Genomic DNA, 27,935 nt, shown 5'->3' with positions numbered 1-27,935 from the left:
TGAGTTCAACTCTTTTGTCCATGTTTGGACCAAGGCTGTAATGAGGTCAGGAGCCAAGCGGCCCTGACAGAACCTAAACTGAGCATCACTGAGCAGGTTATTGCTGAGCAAGTGGCGCTTGATAGCACTGTCGACGACACCTTCCATCACTTTGCTGATGCTGTTGAGCATTAAGTAGAGGTGCACTGTTGGAGTAAAACAGGAGAAGCTCTGCTTTGGTATCTCTGCTATTAATTCTTGGGCTGCTGCTCACGACAGCCAGCCTCTCCTCCCCAGTCTAAGTCAATCTGCCTGCTTCCTTACATTGTCTACATCTCAGTGCAAAAACCTGGATCCTGCCCCCTCCCAATCTTCTTGTTAATTCACCGAGGCCTTGAAATTATTCTGGCGACTAACCAGGCTGTTTAAAATTGACCATCATCACAAAAAAAAGCAACTCCATTTTAACCAGTGCAAACAGACAAAGAGTCTAGTTGACCTAATAGTCACTTAGGAGACACAGGCTGGCCAGGACTACAAAAAGCACAGGAGCAAGAGGCACCTACAGCTTTATATGACACAAGTTTAAGACGAATGGGTTAACATCTCCACTAAAATAACCGGGAGAGGGACTTCAGGAGCCTCAAGCAGAATCGGAAATGAGAAGAAGCATGATGCCTAACTGCCCGCCACCATCCCCCATCCCATCCCACCCACCCCAGCAGAATGTGAAATGTGTGGAGAGAACGTGCTCGTCAAATATCTGGCAGGCACTGGGATTGTCGGAGAGGCAGAGAATCAGGTAGAGCACTTTACAGGACACAAGATAATTCTTGTGCTACTGGGGAAGTCAGCGAAGAGTCAATAGCAGAGATGTGGTGAACACTGGGGAGTCTCGGCAATCAGTGAGCATCAGTGAAGGAGCTTTTCCCAGGAGATTTAAGCAGGTGGAGCAGAGTCCACGATGGGATATGGGGATAGTGCGGGGAAAATGGTACTGAGGTAGATAATCAGCCATCATCCAGTTGAATGGCGGAACAGGCTCGAGGGGCCAAATGGCCTACTCCTGCTCCTATTTTCTATGTTCCTACAATAAAAGCAAAATACTGCAGATGCTGGAAATCTCAAATAAATACAAAAATTGCTGGAAATACGCAGCAGGTCTGGCAGCATCTGTGGAGAGAGAAGCAGAGTTAACATTTCAGGTCAGTGACCCTTCATCAGAACTGGGAAAAGTTAGAAATGTATTGGGTTTGAAGCAAATAAAGCGGTGGTGGGGCAAAAGAGAACACAAAGGAAGGTGTTGATAGGACAGAGGGTCACAGAGAGTAACTGACCAGAAGGTCATGGAGCAAAGGCAAAGGGTGCAGTGAAAGACAAAGCTTTAGCATAGAGAGCGTGTTCTCGTTTCTTTTGCACCACATCTGCTTTACTTGCTTAAAACCTTTTACATTTCTAACTTTTCCCAGTTCTGACGAAGGGTCACAGGCCTGAAACAGTAACTCTGCTTCTCTCTCCACAGATGCTGCCAGACCTGCTGAGTATTTCCAGCATTGTTTGTTTTTATTCCAATGTTGGTTTGTATATGGTCCCTGGAGAAAATGCATATGGTAGACTGTAACCTTTTCTCATTCTATATTATCGTAGGTTCTTCTGAATTGAACACTCAAACCCTTGTGTCAGATCCTTCTTTGTAAGACACGTTAGTCTCTTTGTACACAACACCAATCATGAAACACCTTCGACCGAGCAGAATGTCCCAAGTGGTTAGCACCGCAGCCAGGTTTGATTCTGGGTACTGCCTGTGCGGAGTTTGCAAGTTCTCCCTGTGACCGCATGGGTTTCCTCCAGGTGCTCCAGTTTCCTCCCACAGCCAAAAACTTGCAGGTCGATAGGTAAATTGACCCTAGTATAGGTAGGTGGTAGGGGAATTGAGGGAAGGTGGAGATGTGAGAGGGTAATGGGATTAATGTAGGATTAGTATAAATGGGTGGTTGATGGTCGGCACAGACTCGGTGGGCCGAAGGGCCTGTTTCAGTGCCGTATCTCTAAATTTAAAAAAAATAAAAAAAGTCACTTCACAGAGGTGTGGTCAACAAAAGCAGAGAGACAAACCATTGAAGATATTGGGAGGAGGGTGGGCTCAGTCAAAGAGGTGGGGAGGGAATTCCATTGTGTGGGGCGAGGTGCCTGGAGTCAAGGCCTCGAATGGTGGTGTGAAGGGGGTTGAGTACAGAAGATGGCAGAGTTCGAGGAAAGGAGACTTCGATGTCAGTCAATGCTTGATAAATGTTAGCAGATCTTCCTTGGTGTTTTAAAGAGCATTATAACCACACAATTCACATGGTATTATTTTGCTAAGATGGGGCTGTGCATAATCTGTCCTTTAATGACATCAGGTCAAACTGATGTAAATAGAGACTTTCTGAGCACAATTCCTCGGTCTTTTGGAGGCTAACTGGCTTCATTCAAGATCAAAAATCAGGATAAGGCGAGGGTTATTTTGCTTCTTTTAAGCGCCTGTAATGCGATGTTTAAAGTGTGGCAGGCTCAAAACATTTTCGATATAATAATCTCCCATGGTGCCATTCAGGGAGTGTTACAGTTTCCCTTTATTGCTTCTCTCTCTCTATTCCAATTTATTTTATTCATTTGTGGGGTGTGGGCGTCGCTGGCTAGACCAGCATTTATTGCCCATCTCTAATTGCCCTTGAACTGAGTGGCTTGCTAGGCCATTTCAGTTAAGAGTCAACCACATTGCTGTGGGCCTGGAGTCACATGTAGGCCAGACCAGGTAAGAATGGCAGATTCCCTTCCCTACAGGAAATCCCTACTGCCTTTCTCTGTAGCAGATAGTTAGCTGTTTCTCATTTTCCTCATCCACCTCATGCCCTCCCAGCCCATCTCACACACTCTCTCAACTCCTGTCTGCCATGCCCATTCTCTGCCCCTTCAGCCTCATTCTTCCCCCACTGCCCAAGTATAGGGATGAGAAGATGTGGGGGTGAGGGAAGGTGGTCATGGCAGATTGTCTGAAGTTTTCGAAGGGATCGTGAAAGTGATTCCTTGGAACCAGTAGGAAGGGCAGTAGATGGATGGGACAAAAAAGCAGGAAATAGCTGAGGCGGCAGAGGTGGGAGGGAGGGTAGAGAAGGCAGACGGCAACTGACGGAGTGGCCTATTGAGCATTTACTGTGGGACACTGGAGTTCGAGCCTGTAGAACAACACACCACATTAATCTACCCGGCCACAAGGTCTAAGGTCACAGCTTTAATCATCCGCTCTGGGTTGAGTTAGCGGATCTCACTCAGGGATGCAATGTAGGCACAGCAATTGGTCCCATTGCACCTGAGTGAATAGGCAAAAAAAACACAAGGGTTCCCATTCCTAATCATGCACCAGTGACTCTCAATGGGTACAGATGCTCAATGGCTGTGATACTAAACTAGCAACCGGACGGTCACAAGTTCAAATCCCACCACAGCCAATTGTGAAATCAGATTCAATAAATTTGAAAATTTATATGAGGAAAAATGACCATGAATTGTGTAGAAACACAATAGGTTCATTAATGTCTTTTCAGGAACAGATGCTAGCTTGGGTCTATATGATTCCAGTACGTGGTTGACTCTTAATGCCCTCAGGATGGGTAATAAATTCTACCTTGCTGATGTTGCCCACATGTGATGTTGGTGTGAGGAGACAACTGGGCTCGGAGAGACCACTGGCACTAACTGAGCTTCCATTCGAAGTAGGTAGCTGGGGCCTGTGTAATACTATGGCAGCCTAGTGTAGGTGCTTTCAAGAGAGGGGCACCTATCCCTCAGAGGGAGAAAGCTTTTCATCTATCCAAATGTTTCTTTACCATATGGAGTGACTGTGACAGAAGTCCAGTGCAGATGTGATTTGTCGGAAGAATTTGCGAGCTTCCTTCGGTGTCAATCTTCCCTTTTTGACAAGGTAATCAAACAGTTCCCCTCCGGATACGTGTTCTAACACTAAATACCTGAAAGAAGAAAGGAAAATTCAATGAAAGTGAAAACACTACAGAAGACTTCACAAAATTAGTCACCTCCATGGCAGGAATGTTTTACTAATTGAGAATTAATGAAGATCCTGAACAGTCTTGACAAGATGGACGTGGAGAGGATGTTTCCTCTTGTGGGTGAGTCCAGAACTAGGGGGCGCTGTTTTTAAATTAGAGGTCGCCCTTTTAGGATAGAGATGAGGAGAATTTTTTTTCTCTCGGAGGGTTGTGCGACTTTTGAACTCTCTGCCTCAGAGGGAGTGGAGGTGGAGTCATTGAATAGTTTTAAGGCGGAAGTAGATAGATTCTTGTTAGGCGAGGGAATCAAAGATTATCGGGGGTAGATGGGAGTGTGGAATTCGAGACATAAACAGATTAGCCATGATCTTATTGAATGGTGGAGCAGGCTCGAGGGGCCGAATGGCCTACTTCTGCTCCTAATTCGTATGTTTCTATGTCCATATGAAAGGCTCCAGGTCCTCACACACCTTGTACTAGTGGCCCTTAGCAACACAGAGTCCTGTAACTCCAGGCTCCTCTACCAGTGGCCCTTTAGCAAAACACTGAGAGGCTACTTCGCCATCCCCCTAATTTTCTTTCCTTTTCTCCCTCCTCTCTTAAAAGGGTTGACTCTTGCTGAGATATGGTGGCCACTCCAGTAAATCAGCCAAGTGGCCATCTTTCATGTGTGAGCCCTGAGATGCCAGAGTACCTGACAATGGAGGGTATCATGGCTGGGCCCGAACTTGTTCTAAACCCTAGTGCGCACGCACAGACATGTTATCCAACAGGACACACTGGATGCCAATCAGGAGCAGGAATCCTGATTGAATTTTCCCTTTTGACCCCAGGGATATCAACCATAGTTTCTCTACAGTTGCTCAAGCTGAATCCAGTCACCACAAGGATGGACTGCACAGATCAGTGTTGTATGAGGCCATTAGGGGAGACAGTTCCTGGTATACTGAGCAGTTAATGGCCAGTGACCCTTAAGAAAAGAATTGAGAGGCTATTGCCTTCAGGTGACCAACCATTGTGTGTGGACAGTAAAGATAGGGATTTGAACCCCGTGACATTCCTGCTTCGGATATTTAAACTGGGGTTCACTGTGCAGAACTTACATTTCATAGAAAAATTCACCAGAAATTGGAAATTTAACACAATTGAACCTTGTCATTTGATATCAAGTCCATCGGCCTACATTCCAGCCCTTAGTTTGATCCTGCAAGGGTGAGAGGGAGGGAGGAAGGGGAGAGAGGAAGGGGGAAAGGAGGGAGAGGGAGGAAAGAAGGAAGATAGGGAGGAAGAAAGGAAGGAAAAGTTCGGAAGGGAGGGAAGGAAAGAGGAAAAGAAGAGGATGGAAGGAAGGTAATTTCCTCTTAAATTACGGAGTTGCTGCTTTCAAAATATGAATCAATTTCAGACATATAAACCTGAGAGAAACAAACTGAAGGTGAGGCGGAAAAATGTGCAGAGTCTCAAGAACATTCAGAATGGATATTATTGTTAATATAAATGAAATATTTTACAAGTTAAACTGGAAGAGGAGAGGGTGGAGCGGTCTGAGACACCAGGCTGTCTCGCGGGGCCTAGTTGGTTAAATGCTGCCTGGGCTGCTGGGATGGAAAGCTCCTCTGTCTGCTGGCTGTAAAGGATTCTGTGTGAACTGGGGCTGACAGCAATGGACTCACAGCACAGCACATCATTGGGCAAAGGTGCTAATTTACAACACCCCCAAACCCCCGCTCCCCACCCGACCTAAATTGGCACTCTCACTCCAAGAGGCCACAGGATTTGGTAATGGGAAATCCTGGGTTTGGTAGCTGGGCTGGAAATCTCCTCAGAGCTGCTGCCAGTATACATGTACATATACATATACAGTATACATGGCTTCCATCACGTCTCTGGTGAGGCTATGGCAATGGAGAGGGAGCAGCACTGAGGATATTGCTGGCACATTGTAGATGGAGGTTTACTCCGTGTGGAACCGTGCTGTACCTGACTGGAAAGACAGAAAGTCTTGCATTTATATAGCGCCTTTCACAACTGCAGGACATCCCAAAGCACATTACAGCCAATGAAGTGTAGCCACTGTTGTCATGTAGGAAACATGGCAGCCAATTTGCGCACAGCAAGCTCCCTCAAACAGCAACGTGATAATTGGTGAAGCCAACGGAGGGATAAATATTGTCCAGAACACACTGCTCTTCTTCAAAATAGTTCCATGGGATCTATATACGGCCACCTGAGAGGGCAGATGGGGCCTTGGTATCACGGCTCGTTCAGAAAAACAGCACCTCCGACAGTGTAGCACACCCTCAGTATCACACTGGGAGCATTAGCCTAGACCTTCACCCTCAAGTCTCTGGAGTGGGACTTGAATTCACAACTGTCTGACTCAGAGGTGAGAGAAAGCTACCCGCTGAGCCACACTGACTGACAAGTGGCTGGCACATCACTGCCTGGCACCAACATCTCTCACCCAGATGAGCACCGAGCAAAACCAGAAACTCTATTTCCAACAGATGCGGAGATGTCCACTTGCCACATGACCAGCAGAAAGTGCACACAGTAAAACAAGGGAAAAATATAATACCTACAAATATTTCTTATTTTCATAGACGTCGTGGAGCTTCAGTACGTGAGGGTGCTCGATCAACTTCAAAATGGCAATCTCCCGCTCCACCTACAGCAAACCACAAAGGAAGAACCATTATACCAAATCCTGGCAGCAGGAGGCAGCGACAGTGCTGAGTGTTGGAGCACGAACATAAACAGGTGGAGGTCATTCAGCCCCTTGGGCTTGCTCCACCATTCAATTAGATCACGCCTGATAACCCTTGAGGCCACACCTGGACGACTGTCTGCAGTTTTGGTCTCCATATTTGAGGAAGGATATACTTGCATCGGAGGTGGTACAGTGAAGGTTATTTCGATTGGTCCCTGGGATGAGAGGATGAGTAAATTGGGCCTGTATTCCCTGAAGTTAAAAAGAATGAGAGGGGATGTCATTGAAACAGACAAGATTCTGAAGGGCTTTGACAGGGTAGATACTGAGACATTGTTTTCCCCTGGCTGAGGAATCTAAAACACGGGGACAGAGTCTCAGGATAAGGGGTCAATCATTTAGGACTGAGACGAGGAGCAACTTCTTCATTCAGAGGGTTATGAATCTTTCGAATTCTCTACCCCAGAGAGCTGTGGATGCTCCATCATCGAGTATATTCAAGACTGAGGTCGATAGATTTTTGATCTCTCAGGAAGTCAAGGGATATGGGGAGTGGGCAGGAAAGTGGAGTTGAGATAGATGTTCAGCCGTGATCGTATTGAATTGCGGAGCAGTCTCGAGGAGCTGAATAATCTACTGCTGCTCCTATTTCTCATGTTGATAACCTTGCCTAACAAAAATTTACATCTGGGTTTTAAAAGCTCCAATTAACACCTCCCCGCACCCACTCATTGTTCACAGCCTTTTGGAAGAGAGAGTTTTGGATTCCTTTGTTGCTTCTTCCTAAACAGCGTAGCATTAATTGTAAAATTATGTCCCCTTGTTCTGGGTTTCTACTGCAGGGGAAATAGTTTCTCCGTATTTACCCCATTGAATCTTTTCAACATCACCACAGTCAGATCACCCCTTTATATTCCAGGGACTACAGGCCAGGTTTAATGCAACATTGTCCTCCTAACTTAACCCTCAAAGACCCAGTGCCATTCTGGTGAATCTGTGCTGCACCCCCCCTCCCATGGCCAATCAATACTTCCCAAGGTATGGTTTCCTCGGAAATGAACCAGAACTCTAAATGGAGACAGCACAGGTTGCTCCGCCCACCCGCCTTCCACTTACAGCACTGGGTAAAGGGATCTTGAGCTGCAGTCAGGGAGAGTTGAAGAGGGTCAAGCCTCTCCTTTTTTTTCTCAGCTTCTTTGGTGTTATGAACCTTTAAGGCTTTCATAGGTTCGTCTTCCTGCCGCTGCGTGCGCCCATAAAATTTCCCTGCAGCCGCTGCAACCTGCTGACCCCTCCCTCTCTGATGAGCGTGTGCCTCCCCGGATTTACTGCCCTCCCCAAATCACTGAACTCGCTGTTGGTGCCATCAACCTTTTTAAAAAATTTGTTCATGGGATATTGTTGCCTGTTCTTCATTGCCCTTGAGAAGGTGGCGGTGAGCCGCCTTCTTGAACCGCTGCAGTCCTTGTGGGGCAGGTGCACCCACAGTGCTGTTAGGAAGGGAGTTCCAGGATTTTGACCCAGCGACAGTTAAGGAACGGCGATATAATTCCAAGTCAGGATGGTGTGTGGTTTGGAGGGGAACTTGCAGGTGGTGGTGTTCCCATGAATCTGCTGCCCTTGTCCTTCTAGGTGGTAGAGGTTGCAGGTTTGGAAGGTGCTGTCGAAGGAGCCTTGGTGAGTTGTTGCAGTGCATCCTGTAGATGGTACACACTGCTGCCACTGTGCTTCAGTGGTGGAGCGAGTGAATGTTTATGGATGGGGTGCCGATAAAGTGGGCTGCTTTGTCCTGGATGGTGTTGAGCTTCTTGAGTGTTGTTGAAGCTGCACTCACCCCATCACACTCCTGAATTGTGCCTTTTAGATGGTGGACAGGCTTTAGGGAGTCAGGAGGTGAGTTACTCGCCGCAGAATTCCCAGCCTCTGACCTGCTGTTGTAGCCCCAGTATTTATGTGGCTGATCCAGTTCAGTTTCTGGTCAATGGTAACCCCCAGGATGTTGATAGCGGGGGTTTCAGTGATGGAGACAGTCATTGCCTGGCACAAATGTTACTTGCCACTTATCAGCCCAAGCCTGAACGTTGTCCAGGTCTCACTGCATGCAGTGAGTGCTTTATCTAAGGAGTCGCAAACGTACTGAACATTGTGTGATCATCACCGAACAACCCCACTTCTGACCTTATGATGGAGGGAAGACCACTTTGGGAAATATCGGACCGGAATTGTCAATGCTTTTTTTTTTATTCTTTCATGGGATTTGGGCATCACTGGCAAGGCCAGCATTTGTTGTCCATCCCTAATTGCCCTTGACAACTGAGTAACTTGCCTAGTCCATTTCAGAGGGCTGTTAAGAGTCAACCACATTGCTGTGGGTCTGGAGTCACATGTAGGCCAGACCAGGTAAGGATGGCAGATTTCTTTCCCTATAGGATATTACTGAACCAGATGGGTTTTTACAACAATTGATGATAGTTTCATGGCACCATTACTGAGACTAGCTTTCAATTCCAGATTTTTATTAATGAATTGAATTTAAATTCCACCAGCTGCCATGGTGGGATTTGAACCCATGTCCCCAGGACATTAGCGTAGGCCTCTGGATGACTAATTCTGTGACTTTACCACTACGCCACTGTCTCCCCTTTAGTCTGCTGACTCCAGATCCAATATGAGAACTGGCAGAGGCCACCAGATGGCAGATGGTGTTGGGGTACAGAGAGCAATGGTAAAGCCTGGTCACCTGACCCGAACACGACTAGACCCCGACTCGGGTCTATATTCCGAGTCCAGCATTCGGGTTCGGGTCGGGTCGGGCTGGACAGCGCTGCCTCCGGGAAGTCACGGGATCAGGCTTACCCATGATTTCCCCACAACTCCATCTGCAGGAATTGCCTGCTGCCGGAACGGATGAACGATATTTGTGCTGGGTCGGGCGCGAGAAAAAACTAAAGGTCTCGGGCCCGGGTTGGCTGTGGTCGGGTTGGGCTTTAATTTTATTCCCGAGCCAGGCTTTAAGCCATAGTCTAATTGAATGATGGAACAGGCTTGAGGCCTACTCCTGTCACTATATAAGACAAATGCTACCAGTCAACATGATTAGTCAGGACTGAGTAGCACTGTAGAAGGGCAGGCTGTGTACTAGAGCAGGAGGCAAAGCATTGTCTACATGCAGAATTCCTAAAGTCAGCTGTGCTGCTACGGTGAGACAGAGGGTGAACGAGAAAGTGGCTAAATGCAGCCAGAACCACTCCCCTCAGGGTCTCCCTCTCATGAAGCAATTTGAATGTGACGCTGGCTGACGTCTGTATGGTGCCCACTTGCCCGCCAACTTGCCCATAGAAGGCGAGGGGGCCGAGCTGACCAGGAGAAGAGGTGAGTAAAGCTTCTGGCCATGTGTGGTATTGATCTATACTCATCAAATGGTCCCAGGGCTGTGCTAACCAGGCACAAGGGTTCAGCAATGTTGCTAAGATTGGCCTATATGCTCTTAGATTATGAAGCAAGATAATTAAAACAGCCATGGTGACCGCTCCTGATTACCATCCTGTAAGCCCTGCTATAAGCACAAGCTGCTTGGCCTTAGATCTGCCTTGACTGTGAAGTTGAATAACACTGTCAATGTTTGGGCTCACTCATGAAGAATGTCATTTGGCTGAGGCACTGGACCTGTGTGACCGAGGGGAATGACACTTTGCATAGAGAAAGATGGCTGCACTGAGAAGGAGGCCATTCAGCCCTTTGCATCTGTGATCGTTCTTTGTGCCAGCAATCGAAAACTAATCTGCCTTTCTCTGTTACAAATATTTATCTTATTTCCCTTTAAAAGATGTCTCTGCTTCAACTATTCCCTGTGGCTATACATTCCACACTCCAACAACCCTCTGAGCAAAGGCATTTTCCCATAACCTCTCCCCTGACTCTCAGTGATAATTTTAAATCGATGGCAGCTCACCACTAACTCTCCAATCAGAGGAAATGGCTTATTCACTCGATCAAATCCCTTCATAGTTTCAAAAACCTCTCTTAAATCTCTTAAGTCTCCTCCGTTCCAGTAGAAATAGAAGCAGGGATAAAACTGGAAGACCAGAAGAAATGAAAGCGGGTGAGCAACTTTGAAATGGGGAGGGTGTGGGATTTCTGTCCACGGTGATTCTCACCTTCATGAGGACGGACTCGGTCAACTTCTCCCGGTTCACAATCTTTATTGCAACCTTCTGTCCCGTAATACAGTGAATCCCAAGCTTTACCAGCCCTGTAATGAAAGACAAGGGAAACACACATTACAAATACACCTTGGTTATTTAGCTATTTGAGGATTCTGGTATAGAGGATGAGTCCTCCCAGTTCCCAAGAGGTTCTGGGCCTCATTGATGGACCTCCCCATTTTGAAGAGAACTTCTTAAATCTGCGTCAAAGTTAATTGAAGAACAACCGAATCTGTTACTGCAGGAAACTGGACATGTTCAAGAGTACAAGAGAAAACTATTCTCTAATGATTTGTTTACCTCTTCCCCACTTCTCTCCCCTCTTCTGAATGAGATTGGCCCCTGTGCTGTGCTAGAGATCCACAGGAGAGCTTTCCTCCTTTATTTCACTCAAATGGCCGTGGGCGAGTCAGTGGCTGTTGCCTTTGGGAGGACATCACTGTAAAGTCCAGCTCTGTGCCTGCCCAATGCTTGATCAGCATCTTCCAGAAGGGGTCGCTGGTTAGTGAACAAAATGTGGGGAGTCTCAGCTGGTTTCCCCCACCCAGTGCCCCTCCATAATCCAGGAACACTGAGGACAGTCGTAGCACCTTAACTAAACTCAGTGAACTCAGAGCAGACTGGGAATTGAACTGGGAATCTTCCTAATCTGCATGGCTCAGACTGACAGGCAGGGCAAGAGGGAGGGGGGGGTGGGGGTGGGGAGGGGGTAAGAGACAGAGAGGGAGGGAGGGAGAGAGAAAAAGGTAGTGTAAGAGAGAGAGAGAGAGGAAAGGTACAAGCCAGTGTAAGATGAAGAGAGCAGGAGGGCGAGATAAAGTGAGAGCCAGTGCAAGATAGAGAGGGAGGGAGAGAAGGGGGGAGAGAGAAAGAGAGAGAGTGGCAGTGTAAGAGGGAGGAGAGAGATGTCCCATTATGTCCCACTCTCTCTGACCCCTACTCTGGGCCTCTCTGTCTACCTGTCCCTATTTCTCCCCTTATACAGTGTTCCCCACTGTCTCGCCTTGTCTGTCTGATATTGGGTTTCTCTTTCATTCTCAAGTCTTGTAACGAATCACGCTCCTCCCCCTCTCTCTCTCTTTCACCTTCCCTCCATTCTAGTCACTTCCCTTCCTCCCTGTCACCCTGACTCTGCTAATAGTAACGTCAAACTGCTGGGAACAAGATACCCAAGAAAATGATTAATCTCTTGTGCTAGGCAACAGGGGGTGGAGGGTTAATCCCCTCTCATTGGTGCAATCTCTCCGAAGGACTAACATCAGCTGGGTAACAGGGTTAACATCCACCAGAGTCTATGTTTGGCTGTCAACAGCCATTTAAAATGAAATTACATGTAAAAGAATTGACTCGTCAACATCATCAGGAGAAGGAAAGGACCAATGAATGGCTTGTGGGCCCCGGCCTGCTGAAATATCTACTCCACATCCTTTCCAAATGAAATTAGTCTGCTCCCCAGATAGCTAAAAGCAGAGAGATTACAAGACAGCATTCCTTTCTTGTACACCAAAAATCAAATTTGGAGGCAAATAAATACACAAGCAGGACAAACGAAACAACCCGACAAGTTGTTGGCCCGTTTCAGTGAGATGCTTCTGGATGTTGCTTTACACTGTCATTGCTCCATGAACTTGTGCACGAAATCCAGGCCGCCGGCACTGAGGGAGTGCTGCACTGTCGGAGGTGCCATCTTTCAATGAGACCTTAAACCGAGGCCCCCGTCTGCCCTCTGAGGTTCAGGTAAAAGATCCCAGGGCACTGTTTCAAAGAAGAACAGCGGAGTTCTCCCCAGTGTCCCGGCCAATATTTATCCCTCAACAAACACCACTTAAAAAAAAAACAGGTCATATATTTAATTGCTGTTTGTGGGAGCTTGCTGTGCGCAAATTGGCTGTCACGATTTCTAAATTGCAACAGTGACCACACTTCAAATAAAGTATTTAATTGGCCGTAAAGCGCTTTGGGATGTCCTGAGGTTGTGACAGGTGCTATATAAATGCAAAATCCATCTGTCTTTATTTCTGTCTTTATTCTGGAACCAGGAGAAAGGGGCCTGGGTATTTCTGAAGTCTGTCTCCAAGATGAAAGCAAGAGAGAGAGAGAGAGAGAGAACCTAATGTGTGCTCAGCATGGTGAAGGATATCCTTAGGCTGAAGAGGGGACTTTGTCTCCACAAGGACTGTACTCTGGTAACTCCTACCAATACTGTCATGGACAGATGTATCGGTGGCAGGTACATTGGCGAGGACGAGGTCAAGTAGGCTTTTCCCTCATGTTGGTTCCTTCACCCCCTGCCACAGGCCCAGTCTGGCAGAAACTACCTTCAGGACTCGGCCAGCTCAGTCAGTAGCGGTGTTACCAAGTCACTCTTGGCGATGTGCAGTTCTCCCAAGTGAGCAGCATTGAAGATGAAATTGCTTTACCCCAATTTATATTAAGTGCTAATTCGATACTTTTTTTCCACAAACTGCTTTAGATTCTGGAAGTTGGGAACCGTCGTTTGTGGTAATGTTGTCTCATGGCATCAGGTCAAACATGGGCAAGGAAACCTCCTGCTGATTAACACCTACTGCCACCCCTTCCCCCTACCCCTTGGCTGATGAATCATTACTCCTCAATGTCAAAAGCCACTTGGAGGAAGCACTGAGGGTAGCAAGAGCACAGAATGTATTCTGGGTGGGGGACCTCAATGACCATTGCCAAGCGGGGCTCGGTAGTGCCACTACTGACCGAGCTGGCCAAATCCTAAAGGACATAGCTGCTAGACTAGGTCTGCGGCAGGTGGTGAGGAAACCAGCAAGAGGGAAAAACCTACCTGACCTCGTCCTCAGCAGTCTACCTGTCGCAGATGTATCTGTCCATGACAGTATTGGTAGGAGTGACCACTGCACAGTCCTTGTGGAGACTGAGAATATCCTCCATTGTGTTGTGTGGCACTACCATCAGGCTAAATGGGATAGATTCAGAACAGACCTAGCAGCTCAAAGCTGGGCTGTAAGCCATCAGCAGAAACTAAAATGTGTTCAACCACAATCTGTAACCTCATGGCCTGGTATATTCCCCACTCTACCATTACCATCAAGCCAGGGTCCAACCCAGGTTCAATGACGAGTGCAGGAGGGCATACCAGGAGCAGCACCAGGCATACCTAAAAATGAGGTGCCAACCTGGTGAAGCTACAACACAAGACTACTTGCATGCCAAACAGCAGAAGCAGCATGCAATAGACAGGACAAAGTGATCCCACAACCAACGGATCAGATCTGCAGTCCTGCCACATACAATCGTGAATGGTGGTGGACAATTAAACAACTACCAGGAGGAGGAGGATCCACAAATATCCCCATCCTCAGTGATGGGAGAGCCCAGCACATCACTGCAAAAGACAAGGCTGAATCATGTGTAGCATCTTCAGCCATAAGTTCCAAGTGGATGATTCATCTCGGCCTCCTCCTGAGGTCCCAAGCATCACAGATGCCAGACGTCAGCCAATCCGATTCACTCCATGTGATATCAAGAAATGGCTGCAGGCACTGGATACTGCAAAGTCTATGGGTCCTGACAATATTCCGGCAATATTACTGAAGATTTGTTCTCCTGAACTTGCCGCATCTCTAGCCAAGCTGTTCCAGTGCAGCTACAACACTGGCATCTACCCGGCAATGTGAAAAATTGCCCAGGTATGTCCTGTACACAAAAAGCATGACAAATTCAACCCGGCCAATTTCCGCCCTACCAGTCTACTCTCGATCATCAGTAAAGTGATGGAAGGGGTCGTCGACAATGCTATCAAGCGAAACTTGCTCAGCAATAACCTGCTCAGTGACGCTCAGTTTGGGTTCCGCCAGGGCCACTCAGCTCCTGACCTCATTACAGCCTTGGTTCAAACATGGACAAAAAAGCTGAATTCCAGAGGTGAGGTGAGAGTGGCTGCCCTTGACATAAAGGCAGCATTTGACTGAGTATGGCATCAAGGAGCCCGAGCAAAACTGGAGTCAATGGGAATCAGGGGGGAAACTCTCCACTGATTGGAGTCATACTTAACACAAAGCAGGAGTTCCTCGGGGTAGTGTCCTAAGCCCAAGCATCTTCAGATGCTTCATCAATGACCTTCCCTCAATCATAAGGTCAGAAGTGGGGATGTTCGCTGATGATTGCACAATATTCAGCACCATTCGTGACTCCTCAGATACTGAAGCAGTCCTTACCCACATGTAGCAAGACCTGTACAACATCCAGGCTTAGATTGATAAGGGGCTAGGAACAAGTGAGTGGCGCAGTGGCTAGCACCGCAGCCTCACAGCTCCAGCCATCCAGGTTCAATTCTGGGAACTGCCTGTGTGGAGTTTGCAAGTTCTCCCTGTGACTATGTGGGTTTCCGCCGGGTGCTCCGGTTTCCTCCCACAGCCAAAGACTTGCAGGTTGATAGGTAAATTGGCCATTGTAAATTGCCCCTAGTGTAGGTAGGTGGTAGGAGAATGGTGGGGATGCGGTAGGGAATATGGGATTGATTATAGGATTAGTATAAATGGGTGGTTGTTGGTCGGTACAGACTCGGTGGGCCGAAGGGCTGTTTCAGTGCTGTATAAATAAAATAAAAATAAACATTTGCACCACACAAGTGGTGGTAAATGACTATCTCCAACAAGAGAGAATCTAACCATCTTCCCTTGATGTTCAATGGCATTACCATCACTGAATCCCCCACTATCAACATCCTGGGGGTTACCATTGACCTGAAACTTAACTGGACCATCCACATAAATGCTGTGGCTGCAAGAGCAGGTCAGAGGCTGGGAATTCTGCATTGAGTAACTCAACTCCTGACTCCCCAATGCCTGCCCACCATCTACAAGGCACAAGTCAGGAGGTCGGCGCAACATCGAGGGCTGAAGGGCCTGTACTGCGCTGTAATGTTCTATGTTCTATGTTCTATGATGGAATACTCTCCACTTGCCTGGATGGGTGCAGCTCCAACAACACTCAAGAAGCTCGACACCGTCCAGGACAAAGCAGCCCGCTTTATCAGCACTCCATTCACTACATTAAACATTCACTCCGTCCACCACCAGTGCACAGTGGCAGCAGTGTGTACCATCTACAAGACGTACTGCAGCAACTCACCAGGGCTCCTTCGATAGCACCTTCCGAACCTGCAACCTCTACCACCTAGAAGAACAAGGGCAGCAGATGAATGGGAACACCATCACCTGCAAGTTCCCCTCCAAGCTACACACCATCCTGACTTGGAACTATATCACCGTTCCTTCACTGTCGCTGGGTCAAAATCTTGGAACTCCCTTCCTCCACAGCATCGTGGGAGTACCTACATCAGATGGACTGCAGCAGTTCAAGAAGGCGGCTCACCACCACTTTCTCAAGGTCAACTAGGAATGGGCAACAAATGCTGGCCTGGCCAGCGATGTCCACATACCAAGAACAAATAAGAAATAGTTTCTTGAAAGCTCACCCCGGGTCCAAGACAGCCAGCGGCGACCCGACTCTGCTATAATTAAAACAGAAGATGCTAGAAATACTCAGCAGGTCAGGCAGCATCTGTGGAGAGAGAAATAGAATTAGTGTTTCAGGTCGATGACCTTTCATCAGAACTGGAAAAAGTTAGAGATGTAACAGGCAAGTCCAGAGGCAGAGGAAGAGGGGAGGAAAGAAGGGCTTTGATGGCTGGCACGGACACGATAGGCCGAAGGGCCTGTTTCTGTGCTGTAGAGCTCTATGAAAGAACAAAAAGGAAAGGTCTGTGATAGGGTGGAAGACAGGAGCGATTAAATGGGAAAAGGAATGGAGATGCAAGGTGAAAGTAATGGGACAAGTAAAGAAACGAAAGACGGGTCTGGAGGAGGTGTAAATGGCAACAGCAGAATCATCATCGACAGTCACTGTCTGAAAAAATGGGAGCAGTGGTTATGATTTGTAGGAAATCAGGGATGTGCAAGAGACCAGAATTGGTGGAGTGCAGAAATCCTGGAGGGTTATACCTAGTGAGCAATGCAAAACAGGACATTCCCAGGTAGAATTGTGGTTAGGAAATTTACAATTGGTCTCAACTCTCCTGCCCTGGTAAGAAGCAAAATTGCCAGCTCAGGTTCCGTTTCCCGATCTTGGGAACCCCCACCCCACCTTTGGAAAGTGGATGTGTTTGGATATTAGGTGAGTGTAGCATTGAGCTCAGCTCAGATGCTCACATATAAAGAATGGCTGTCTGACCAATAACCAAGGTACTCGTCCCTGTGATAGAAACATAGAAAATAGGAGCAGGAGTAGGCCATTCGGCCATTCGAGCCTGCTCCGCCATTCATTATGATCAGGGATGGGCCGGGAGGGGGAGGTTGTGGTGGGGGTAGGGGAGTGAGAGGAAAATCTAAGGGGACAAAAAACAAGTTTTTAGCCATTTTAATAATGGCATAATCCCTATAAATTCATTTTACATCGCCTTAAAACACAGCCATGACAGAGACATGTGACATCCAACTGTGTACAGACAAATATGACGCTTGCTTCTGTTGGAAGCAGCCTTGTGACCTGACAGGTCATTCCTCTCTCACCTCGTAGCCTCTGGCCTATCTTCCTCCAGCTTTATTTTCTCTATATTACTATATTACACAACAACAGCTTACAATTACTGAACGGTCAAACGCGTCACCAGCCGTTCCACAAATAGGTGTCAGGAAACCAGATATCCAGTCAAGAGGGAATGACTGACTGCTCGGCAGAAAAGATGGGTTTGAAAGGTAGAGAGAGAGAGTGATGAAGTGGTGAAAGGATTTGTGAGGGAGAGAAGGGGTCAAGGGTTGTACAGAGAGAGGAAGTACTCAGAGGCAGACTATGAGAAATAGGAGCAGGAGTAGGCCGCACAACCTCACAAGCCTCCTCCACCATTCAGTGAGAGCGTGTCCGGTCCTGTACTTCAACCCCACTTACCCATCCTATCCCCATACCCCTTTGATTTCCGCACTGAGAGTACTGGATGAAATGGTGGGTTAGGCACGACCTGAAGGATCGGGGTTTAAATCCAATCTGGACTGATGGAGTGAGAGCTTTCTTCACACTGGCTGCGAGGGCCTGACAAGAGATGGGTTCAGGGAATCTCATCCAGCCCTGGGCCTGTCAACCGTTTTGACCTCTATATTGAAGAAATATCACAAGCTTTTTTCCTTCTTCAAAAAGGTTCTATAAATACCCTCCCCATCATATTAAAAGTGCAATGTACACACATCACACACAGTATTTATCTGGGTATCACCATCTGTGACGCTCTGTCACGCCTGCAGCTGCCATTTATATCACTAGATGGAGCTCCAATCCCCCACCTCGAGCATCACTCAGATACTCTCGAGGGCAATTCACTTTGTCCTGGCTTTCTGTGGGCAATGCAGGAAAAATCCATTAGCGAGGTCAGAGTTCTTCTTTCCAGCCTTCCAGAATGTTCTGCAGATTTTGCTGCAAGCCAATGGAGAAATGAAAGAAAAAAAGAATACAGAGAAAGCAGCTCGGGCGTTGGGCTCGAAATCAGGCCTTTGTGTGTATTTAATCTCAGTCTATCCAATGCGTGTTTCTGCTCCGAGGAATTTTGGGCAGTAGGGAGCATCCACTGATGGTGGAAATTGTAATTAGAGCAGCCCTGGCTGCGAACACAATCCCGTTTCCTGTCAGCCGATGATTGGAGACCCATGATTTAGGGCAGTGGAGGAGTTGGGTGGGGAGACAGTGACATCTGTAAGTTGAGATATCACCGAGGTCTCAATGGGTTAATCAGGTCTGTCACCATTGGAAGTGAGAGATCTTCAGTTGCAAGCTGTATACCTGCGGCATCGTCTGTCACACAGGCCTCAAGGGAGAGTCAAGAAACACTGATGTGTTCTCCTCTCCCGTCTGCTGTGCTTTCTTTTCACACTTCCTTTCCCTACCCCCATCCCTCATTCTCTCTATTCCTTCCCGTCTCTCTCTCTCCTGCTCCTGCCTGTCCATTGCATTTTCCTTCACCCTCCTGTGATGCAGAGTGACAGACCCTGTCACTCTAGAATTGGCCTTTATAGCCACTCCAGGCGCTGCTCCACAAACCACTGACCACCTCCAGGCGCTTACCCATTGTCGCTCGAGACAAGGAGGCCAAAGAAGAGAAGAAAACTGTGATGCAGTGGACACAAGCGTTGAGCTCCCAGACCGTACAGAAGGAGGGAGTCTCCCGGCCAGTACTGGGAAATTGATGCGCTTGGAATACAGCTGACTGCATATTACCAGGGCACAGGCAGAGCTCAGTCATATGCCAGGCCGTAGCATTAGTTAGTCAGCCCTTTCCAAAACCGTGACCTCAGCACGACCTTCCCAGAGGGTCCCTTTCCTAGACTGCATTTGCTCATTTGCTACGTGTAACCTCGCTCTGTCTATTAAACAGATCGGAAAAGCCTTTGAAGGGCAGAACAGCAATCCTGCCAACATTGGAACATAGGAGCAGGAGTAGGCCATTCAACCAGCTCCTGACTCACCGTGAACAGAACTGTGGCAAATGGAATTAGGAACTGCCTGTGATTTATTTTTTTCAAATGGCAGAATGATACAGGTCAAACACATTAAGGAGTGAGGTTGAGATTCTGTGAGGGGGAGTGCGGTGAGGCCAGGGGGAGGAGTGGGGGGAAAGGTGGAGCGTATGAGTGAGAGAGTGATGGAGAAATGAAGGAGTAGCACTGGGAGGTAGAAAGGAGGGGGAAGGGAAGCGGGAGCGAGAACAAATAGGAGGAAAGAGAAGGGTGGGAGAGAGAGAGGAAAAGGAAGAGGGAGAAGAAAAAAAAAGTGAGAATAGGAAAGAATATTGAGAGCAAGAGTTGAAAGAAAAAAAGATTAGGAGAGACACGTGAAAAATTAAAAGGAGAGCTCACTGAACATAATCACATTTTAATTAATTTTTTTTGCTTTCCCAGTCGAGCTGGCGGGTCACGACCCCACTGCAGGATACACGCCAGGGGATGAGAGCAACAAGTTGCCTATTCCCAGCTTCCACTGTGGTCCCAGGACAGTGTGGAGGAAGAGAGCCTGTGTTAGCTGCTCGGAGAAAGCTGCACACACACTTCTGAGGAATATTTAAAACCGGGGGCTCCTCTTTTTCCTCGCCGGCCCCCTCTCACTCTCGTGTGCACAATGCCCACAAAAGAGAAACACCCAGACACACGCCCAAAAGCAGCGATCCCCATCAGCTCAACTGTGAGGAAAACCCAGATCCAAACCCCTAAGAAGGTTGCCTTTTTTTGAGGTCACTTGCCGCAGTCTCAGCAGTGCAGCTGCTCCTGATCAGCATCCACCCGACAGGTGAGGGCAGGGCAGGGCCGTGCTGCCTTCCGTGGCCGAATAGCAGGTCCAGTAGTCACTGCCTGCGGATCGCACGGAAAGCTTTTGTCCGCTTGGACAAATAACGTCGTCCCCACAGCAACAAGTTGATAGATTTAATGCAGTAAAAACTGTCCCGTAGCAGTTAACAGGAGCGTTATCCAACAAAAAAACTGACACCGAGCCAAAGATTAGGAGGTGCCCAGAAGCTTTGCCAAAGAGGTAGGTTTTAAGGAGCGTGTTAAAGAGAGTGAGAGAGAGGCGGAGAGGTTTAGGGAGTGAATTCCAGAGTTTATGGCAGTCAGCTGGCAGCCACCAATGGGGGAGGTGATGTCAATCAGAGATGTGCAAGAGGCCAGAATTAGAGGAGTCACTGGAGGAACTCTGCGCCTTCCAGAAACCAAGTGACGAGGGGTGACAGAGGATACAAAATGTATTTATTCATGCTGTCCTTTCAGAAGAAACCACAATGAAACAGCGTGCGTCCCATCTGCTTTACACGGGTGCTCTTGTCCTGTAGCCCTGGAGATATCGCCTGCGCTGGTCCGGGTGTCACTGCTGCTGCCAGCCTCTCGTAACAGTTTCTGCCCAGATGTGCAGATTTGGCAGTGTCTGGCCCTGCGGATCTGATGGCAATCCATTGTTGCCAGGAATGACACGCCTGTGTGATCTCATGGGATTTAAGAGGGGGGGTGGGGGGGGAGAAGGGGGGATTGTGACTGGAATATTAATTGCTGCAAAAAAACAGTCTGCCCCGTGTTTAAGACATGCAGCTTGGTAAAAGGAGCCTCCCTTCAAAGCTGAGAGCCCCCGTTTCAAGGCCGGTAATCTCTTTAAAGCGGCGTTAACAGATACGAGGCTGCAAACTGTGTGTGACGCTTTCAGCACACTTGTTATCTTAACAGAAGTGTGAAAGTGTTCAAAATAGAAAGTGCCCTTTTCACACTGTTAACATGTACGGGTGACACCACAGTGACAACACTTCAAAAGAACCTCATTGGCTGTAAAGTGCTTTGGGATGTCCTCAGGGAGGGATGGGGGAGGTGAAAGGTGCCATATAAATGCAGGTTCTTTCTTGAAATATGAACAAAACTAGCACAATCGCCACATTCGTAAGACAAAGATTTCTGATCCACAGTTTCCCCCCACCCCCCGGGCTGCCGTCGTTAACATTCTGTAACTGGGCGTTGAGGAGGGGTTGCATTACCCAGCCAGACCCTCCCAGCTAACCCACTACCCCCTGCAAGACACCATCGCAAGTGGACCCATGCAGTGGCGATTCGACCGGGAGGGAGCCAGCTGCTCTGCTCGTCACCGAGCATTGGAGGTTTGCACAGAGGTTTGAAGTTGGGACGACTGGGGGTTAGGGAGAGAGGGTGGGGAGAAGCATTGGCCGAGTCGAACTGATTCTGGGGTTCCTCGGTGACTCCGTCAGGGGCGAGAAACCCCCACTTCCCCGGTGCATAAGATAAAAGGGATCGCTGCACTGAACAATAAAGTGAATGAAGGTTGATGAATATAGGCCAAGCCATGAAGCGCAAGGGGGGAATCCCTCTCTATTTACTGAAGGGAATCTGATTTAACTCTTCGAGGACTGCACCAGGTGAGAGAGATTCTGGGTCCAGCTTGAGCTTCCCCCAGACTGGCTCTCGCTGGGCCACAGCCCCACAGGCACGGGGCTGCACTTGAGCACCCTTCAAGCAGGAGTCTGGGCCAGTGATCAGTGGCAAGCTATTTGACTACAGGAGGAATCACTGCCAAAAGCCTTACAAACACACACACGTGCACATTCCCAATAGGAACTGGATGGTAATCAGGAGTGAAAGGTCAGATTTTCCCCGTTCCACCTATTCCCATACTCAGGGGCACTGCGATGAACTGTAGTACCTCAGCTCCCATTGGACAATGACCCCTGGCCCTTTCGGTGATGCGCCAGGCAGTGTATTTCCCAGTGGGCCATTGGGAACTTCTCGAGTGACCTGCAGCCTGCAGGTGGTGATCTGGGAGGCTGGACCCCACCCTACTTTACTTGGGTGAAGCGTAGTGGATCAGCGGACGGGGACCATGGCACAGAAACATCTGCGATGCAAAGGAATGGGCATTCAGACTCAACAGTTCCAGCCAATTGGTGACTCCCATAACCCAGTAAATCCGCCTGGGACTGTTTGGATTCTTGGTGCTGAGCTGGCGCACTGATAACCGGGCATGAATTCCAGAGTGAAATTCACAAGGGGTCACTGAAGTTTGCAGCCTCACCTGCTCAACCGAGCTGTCGGAATTCTATCCACAGAAGAGTGTAACCCATAATCTGCTGAACGAATAGGGACTCTGTCCAGTTACACAGAGTAATCCTTACCCTGCTGAATAAACAGGGACTCTGTACAGTTACAGTGTAACCCTTACCCTGCTGAATAAACAGGGACTCTGTACAGTTACACAGTGTAACCCTTACCCTGCTGAATAAACAGGGACTCTGTCCAGTTACACAGTGTAACCCTTACCCTGCTGAATAAACAGGGACTCTGTACAGTTACACAGTGTAACCCTTACCCTGCTGAATAAACAGGGACTCTGTACAGTTACACAGTGTAATCCTTAACCTGCTGAATAAACAGGGACTCTGTACAGTTACACAGTGTAATCCTTACCCTGCTGAATAAACAAGGACTCTGTACAGTTACACAGTGTAATCCTTAGCCTGCTGAATAAACAGGGACTCTGTCCAGTTAGAGAGTGTAATCCTTATCCTGTTGAACACAGGGACTCTGTCCAGTTACACAGTGTAATCCTTACCCTGCTGAATAAACAGGGACTCTGTCCAGTTAGACAGTGTAATACTTATCCTGTTGAATAAACAGGGACTCTGTCCAGTTACACAGTGTAACCCTTACCCTGCTGAATAAACAGAGACTCTGTACAGTTACAAAGTGTAATCCTTACCCTGCTGAATAAACAGGGACTCTGTACAGTTACATAGTGTAATCCTTACCCTGCTGAATAAACAGGGACTCTGTCCAGTTAGACAGTGCAATCCTTACCCTGCTGAATAAACAGGGACTCTGTCCAGTTAGACAGTGCAATCCTTACCCTGCTGAATAAACAGGGACTCTGTCCAGTTACACAGTGTGACCCTTACCCTGCTCAATAAACAGGGACTCTGTACAGTTACACAGTGTGACCCGTACCCAGCTCAATAAACAGGGACTCTGTACAGTTACACAGTGTGACCCTTACCCTGCTGAATAAACAGGGATACTGCACAGTGACACAGTGTAATCCTTACCATGCTGAATAAACATGGAATCTGCACAGTTACACAGTGTGACCATTACCCTGCTGAATAAGACAGGGTCTCTGTCCAGTTAGACTGTGTAACCCTTACCCTGCTGAATAAACACAGACTTTGTCCATTTACACAGTATAACCCTTACCGTGCTGAATCAACAGGGACTCTGTATAGTTACACAGTGTAACCCTTACCCTGCTGAATAAACAGGGACTCTGTACAGTTACACAGTGTAATCCTTATCCTGCTGAATAAACAAGGAATCTGTACAGTTAGACAGTGTAATCCGTACCCTGCTGAATAAAACACAGTCTCTGTCCAGTTAGACAGTGTAATCCTTATCCTGCTGAATAAAAGAGGGTCTCTGTCCAGTTAGACAGTGTAATCCTGACCCTGCTGAATAAACAGGGACTCTGTCCAGTTACACAGTGTAATCCTTAGCCTGATGAATAAAACAGGGTCTCTGTCCAGTTACACAGTGTAATCCTTACCCTGCTGAAAAAACAGGGACCCTGTCCAGTTCGACAGTGCAACCCTTACCCTGCTGAATAAAACAGGGTCTCTGTCCAGTTAGACAGTGCAATCCTTGCCCTGCTCAATAAACAGGGACTCTGTACAGTTACACAGTGTGACCCTTACCCTGCTGAATAAACAGGGATACTGTACAGTTACACAGTGTAATCCTTAGCCTGCTGAATAAAACAGGGTCTCTGTCTAGTTAGACAGTGTAATCCTTACCCTGCTGAATAAACACAGTCTCTGTCCAGTTGGACAGTGTAATCCTTACCCTGCTGAATAAACAAGGACGCTGTACATTTAGAGAGTGTAACCCTTACCCTGCTGAACATACAAGGAATCTGTACAGTTAGACAGTGTAACCCTTGCCGTGCTGAATGAACAGGGACTCTGTACAGTTAGACAGTGTAATCCTTACCGTGCTGAATAAACAGGGACTCTGTCCAGTTAGACAGTGTAATCCTTACCGTGCTGAATCAACAGGGACTCTGTACAGTTACACAGTGTAATCCTTACCCTGCTCAATAAACACAGTCTTTGTCCAGTTACACAGTGTAACCCTTACCCTGCTGAATAAACAGGGACTCTGTACAGTTACACAGAGTAATCCTAACCCTGCTAAATAAAACAGGGTCTCTGTCCAGTTAGACAGTGCAATCCTGATCCTGCTGAATAAACAGGAACTCTGTCCAGTTACACAGTGTAATCCTTACCCTGCTGAATAAAACAGCATCTCTGTCCTGTTAGACAGTGTAATCCTTCCCCTGCTGAATAAACAGTGACTCTGTACAGTTACACAGTGTAATCCTTAGCCTGCTGAATAAACAAGGAATCTGTACAGTTAGACAGTGTAATCCGTACCCTGCTGAATAAAACAGGGTCTCTGTCCAGTTAGACAGTGTAATCCGGACACTGCTGAATAAACACAGTCTCTGTCCAGTTAGACAGTGTAATCCTTACCCTGCTGAATAAAACAGGGTCTCTGTCCAGTTAGACAATGTAACCCTGACCCTGCTGAATAAACAGGGACTCTGTCCAGTTACACAGTGTAATCCTTACCCTGCTGAATAAACACAGTCTCTGTCCAGTTAGACAGTGTAACCCTTACCCTGCTGAATAAACAGGGATTCTGTACAGTTAGACATTGTAACCCTTACCCTGCTGAATAAACAAGGACTCTGTACAGTTACACAGTGTAATCCTTACCCTGCTGAATAAACAAGGACTCTGTACATTTAGAGAGTGTAACCCTTACCCTGCTGAAAAAACAGGGACTCTGTACAGTTACACAGCGTTATCCTTACCCTGCTGAATAAACAGGGACCCTGTCCAGTTCGACAGTGTAACCCTTACCCTGCTGAATAAAACAGGGTCTCTGTCCAGTTAGACAGTGCAATCCTTGCCCTGCTCAATAAACAGGGACTCTGTACAGTTACACAGTGTGACCCATACCCTGCTGAATAAACAGGGATACTGTACAGTTACACAGTGTAATCCTTAGCCTGCTGAATAAAACAGGGTCTCTGTCCAGTTAGACAGTGTAATCCTTACCCTGCTGAATAAACAAGGACGCTGTACATTTAGAGAGTGTAACCCTTACCCTGCTGAAAAAACAGGGACTCTGTACAGTTACACTGTGTAATCCTTACCCTGCTGAATAAAACAGGTTCTCTGTCCAGTTAGACAGTGTAATCCTTACCCTGCCGAATAAACAGGGACTCTGTACAGTTACACAGTGTAATCCTTACCATGCTGAATAAACACGGAATCTGCACAGTTACACAGTGTGACCATTACCCTGCTGAATAAAACAGGGTCTCTGTCCAGTTCGACAGTGTAATCCTTAACCTGCTGAATGAACACAGTCTCTGTCCAGTTAGACAGTGTAATCCTTACCCTGCTGAATAAACACAGTCTCTGTCCAGTTAGACAGTGTAATCCTTACCCTGCTGAATAAACACAGTCTCTGTCCAGTTAGACAGTGTAATCCTTACCCTGCTGAATAAACAGGGACTCTGTCCAGTTAGACAGTGTAATCCTTAACCTGCTGAATAAACACAGTCTCTGTCCAGTTAGACAGTGTAATCATTACCCTGCTGAATAAACACAGTCTCTGTCCAGTTACACACAGTAATCCTTACCCTGCTCAATAAACAGGGACTCTGCACAGTTCCACAGTGTAATCCTTATCCTGCTGAATAAACATGGACTCTGGCCAGTTACACAGTGCAATCCTTATCCAGCTGAACATACAAAGAATCTGTACAGTTCCACAGTGTAACCCTTGCCGTGCTGAATGAACAGGGACTCTGTACAGTTAGACAGTGTAATCCTGACCGTGCTGAATCAACAGGGACTCTGTACAGTTTCACAGTGTAATCCTTCCCCTGCTGAATAAAACACCGTCTCTGTCCTGTTGGACAGTGTAATGCTTACCCTGCTGAATAAACAGGGACTCTGTACAGTTACACAGTGTAATCCTTACCCTGCTGAATAAACGGGGACTCTGTCCAGTTACACAGTGTAACCCTTACCCTGCTGAATAAACAGGGACTCTGCACAGTTACACAGAGTAATCCTTACCCTGCTGAATAAACAGGGAGTCTGTACAGTTACACAGTGTAATCCTTACCCTGCTGAATAAACAGGGACTCTGTCCAGTTACACAGTGTAACCCTTACCCTGCTGAATAAACAGGGACTCTGTACAGTTACACAGTGTAACCCTTACCCTGCTGAACAAACACAGTCTCTGCGCAGTTAGACAGTGCAACCCTTACCCTGCTGAACAAACACAGTCTCTGCGCAGTTAGACAGTGCAACCCTTACCCTGCTGAATAAACAAGGACTCTGTACAGTTAGACAGTGTAATCCTTACCCTGCTGAATAAACACAGTCTCTGTCCAGTTAGACAGTGTAATCCTTACCCTGCTGAATAAACACAGTCTCTGTCCAGTTAGACAGTGTAACCCTTACCCTGCTGAATAAACAGGGACTCTGTCCAGTTACACAGTGTAATCCTTACCCTGCTGAACAGGGACATTATCCAGTTACACAGTGTAATCCTTACCCTGCTGAATAAACAGGGATACTGTACAGTTACACAGCGTTATCCTTACTCTGCTGGATAAACAGGGACCTTGTACATTTAGCGAGTGTAACCTTTATCCTGTTGAATAAACAGGGACTCTGTGCAGTTACACAGTGTAATCCTTACCCTGCTGAATAAACCAGGGTGTCTGTCCAGTTAGAAAGTGCAATCCTTCCCCTGCTGATTAAACACAGTCTCTGTCCAGTTAGACAGTGTAACACTTACCCTGCTGAATAAACAGGGTCTCTGTACAGATAGACAGTATAACCCTTAGCCTGCTGAATAAACAGGGTCTCTGTACAGATAGACAGTGTAACCCGTACCCTGCTGAATAAAACAGGGTCTCTGTCCAGTTAGAAAGTGCAATCCTTCCCCTGCTGATGAAACACAGTCTCTGTCCAGTTACACAGAGTAATCCTTACCCTGCTCAATAAACAGGGACTCTGTACAGTTACACAGTGTGACCCTTACCCTGCTGAATAAACAAGGACACTGTACCGTTAAACAGTGTAACCTTTAGCCTGTTGAATAAACAGGGACTCTGTACAGTTACACAGTGTGACCCATACCCTGCTGAAATAAACAGCGTCTCTGTCCTGTTAGACAGTGTAATCCTTACACTGCTGAATAAACACAGTCTCTGTCCAGTTAGACAGTGTACCCCTTACCCTGCTGAATGAACAAGGACTCTGTACAGATAGACAGTATAACCCTTAGCCTGCTGAATAAAGCAGGGTCTCTGTCCAGTTAGACAGTGTAATCCTTAC

At 47.4% G+C, this 27,935-nt stretch overlaps 1 protein-coding gene across 1 annotated transcript in view; it reads right to left on the bottom strand.

Annotated features, from left to right (window-relative positions):
* LOC137353656 (serine/threonine-protein kinase BRSK2-like) overlaps positions 1-27,935 on the bottom strand; it is a 186,589-nt gene that overhangs the window by 35,302 nt on the left and 123,352 nt on the right. Inside the window, exons 2-4 of the mRNA XM_068020009.1 lie at positions 10,893-10,987; positions 6,608-6,693; positions 3,846-3,986 (exon numbers count right to left, since the gene is read on the bottom strand). Coding sequence (XP_067876110.1) covers positions 3,846-3,986; positions 6,608-6,693; positions 10,893-10,987 — 322 coding nt within the window. The remainder of the gene's footprint in view (positions 1-3,845; positions 3,987-6,607; positions 6,694-10,892; positions 10,988-27,935) is intronic.

Source organism: Heterodontus francisci, chromosome 41 (assembly GCF_036365525.1).
Source record: "Heterodontus francisci isolate sHetFra1 chromosome 41, sHetFra1.hap1, whole genome shotgun sequence".
NCBI classification, from domain to species: Eukaryota; Metazoa; Chordata; class Chondrichthyes; order Heterodontiformes; family Heterodontidae; genus Heterodontus; species Heterodontus francisci.
This window is presented reverse-complemented; position numbering and strand designations above follow the sequence as displayed.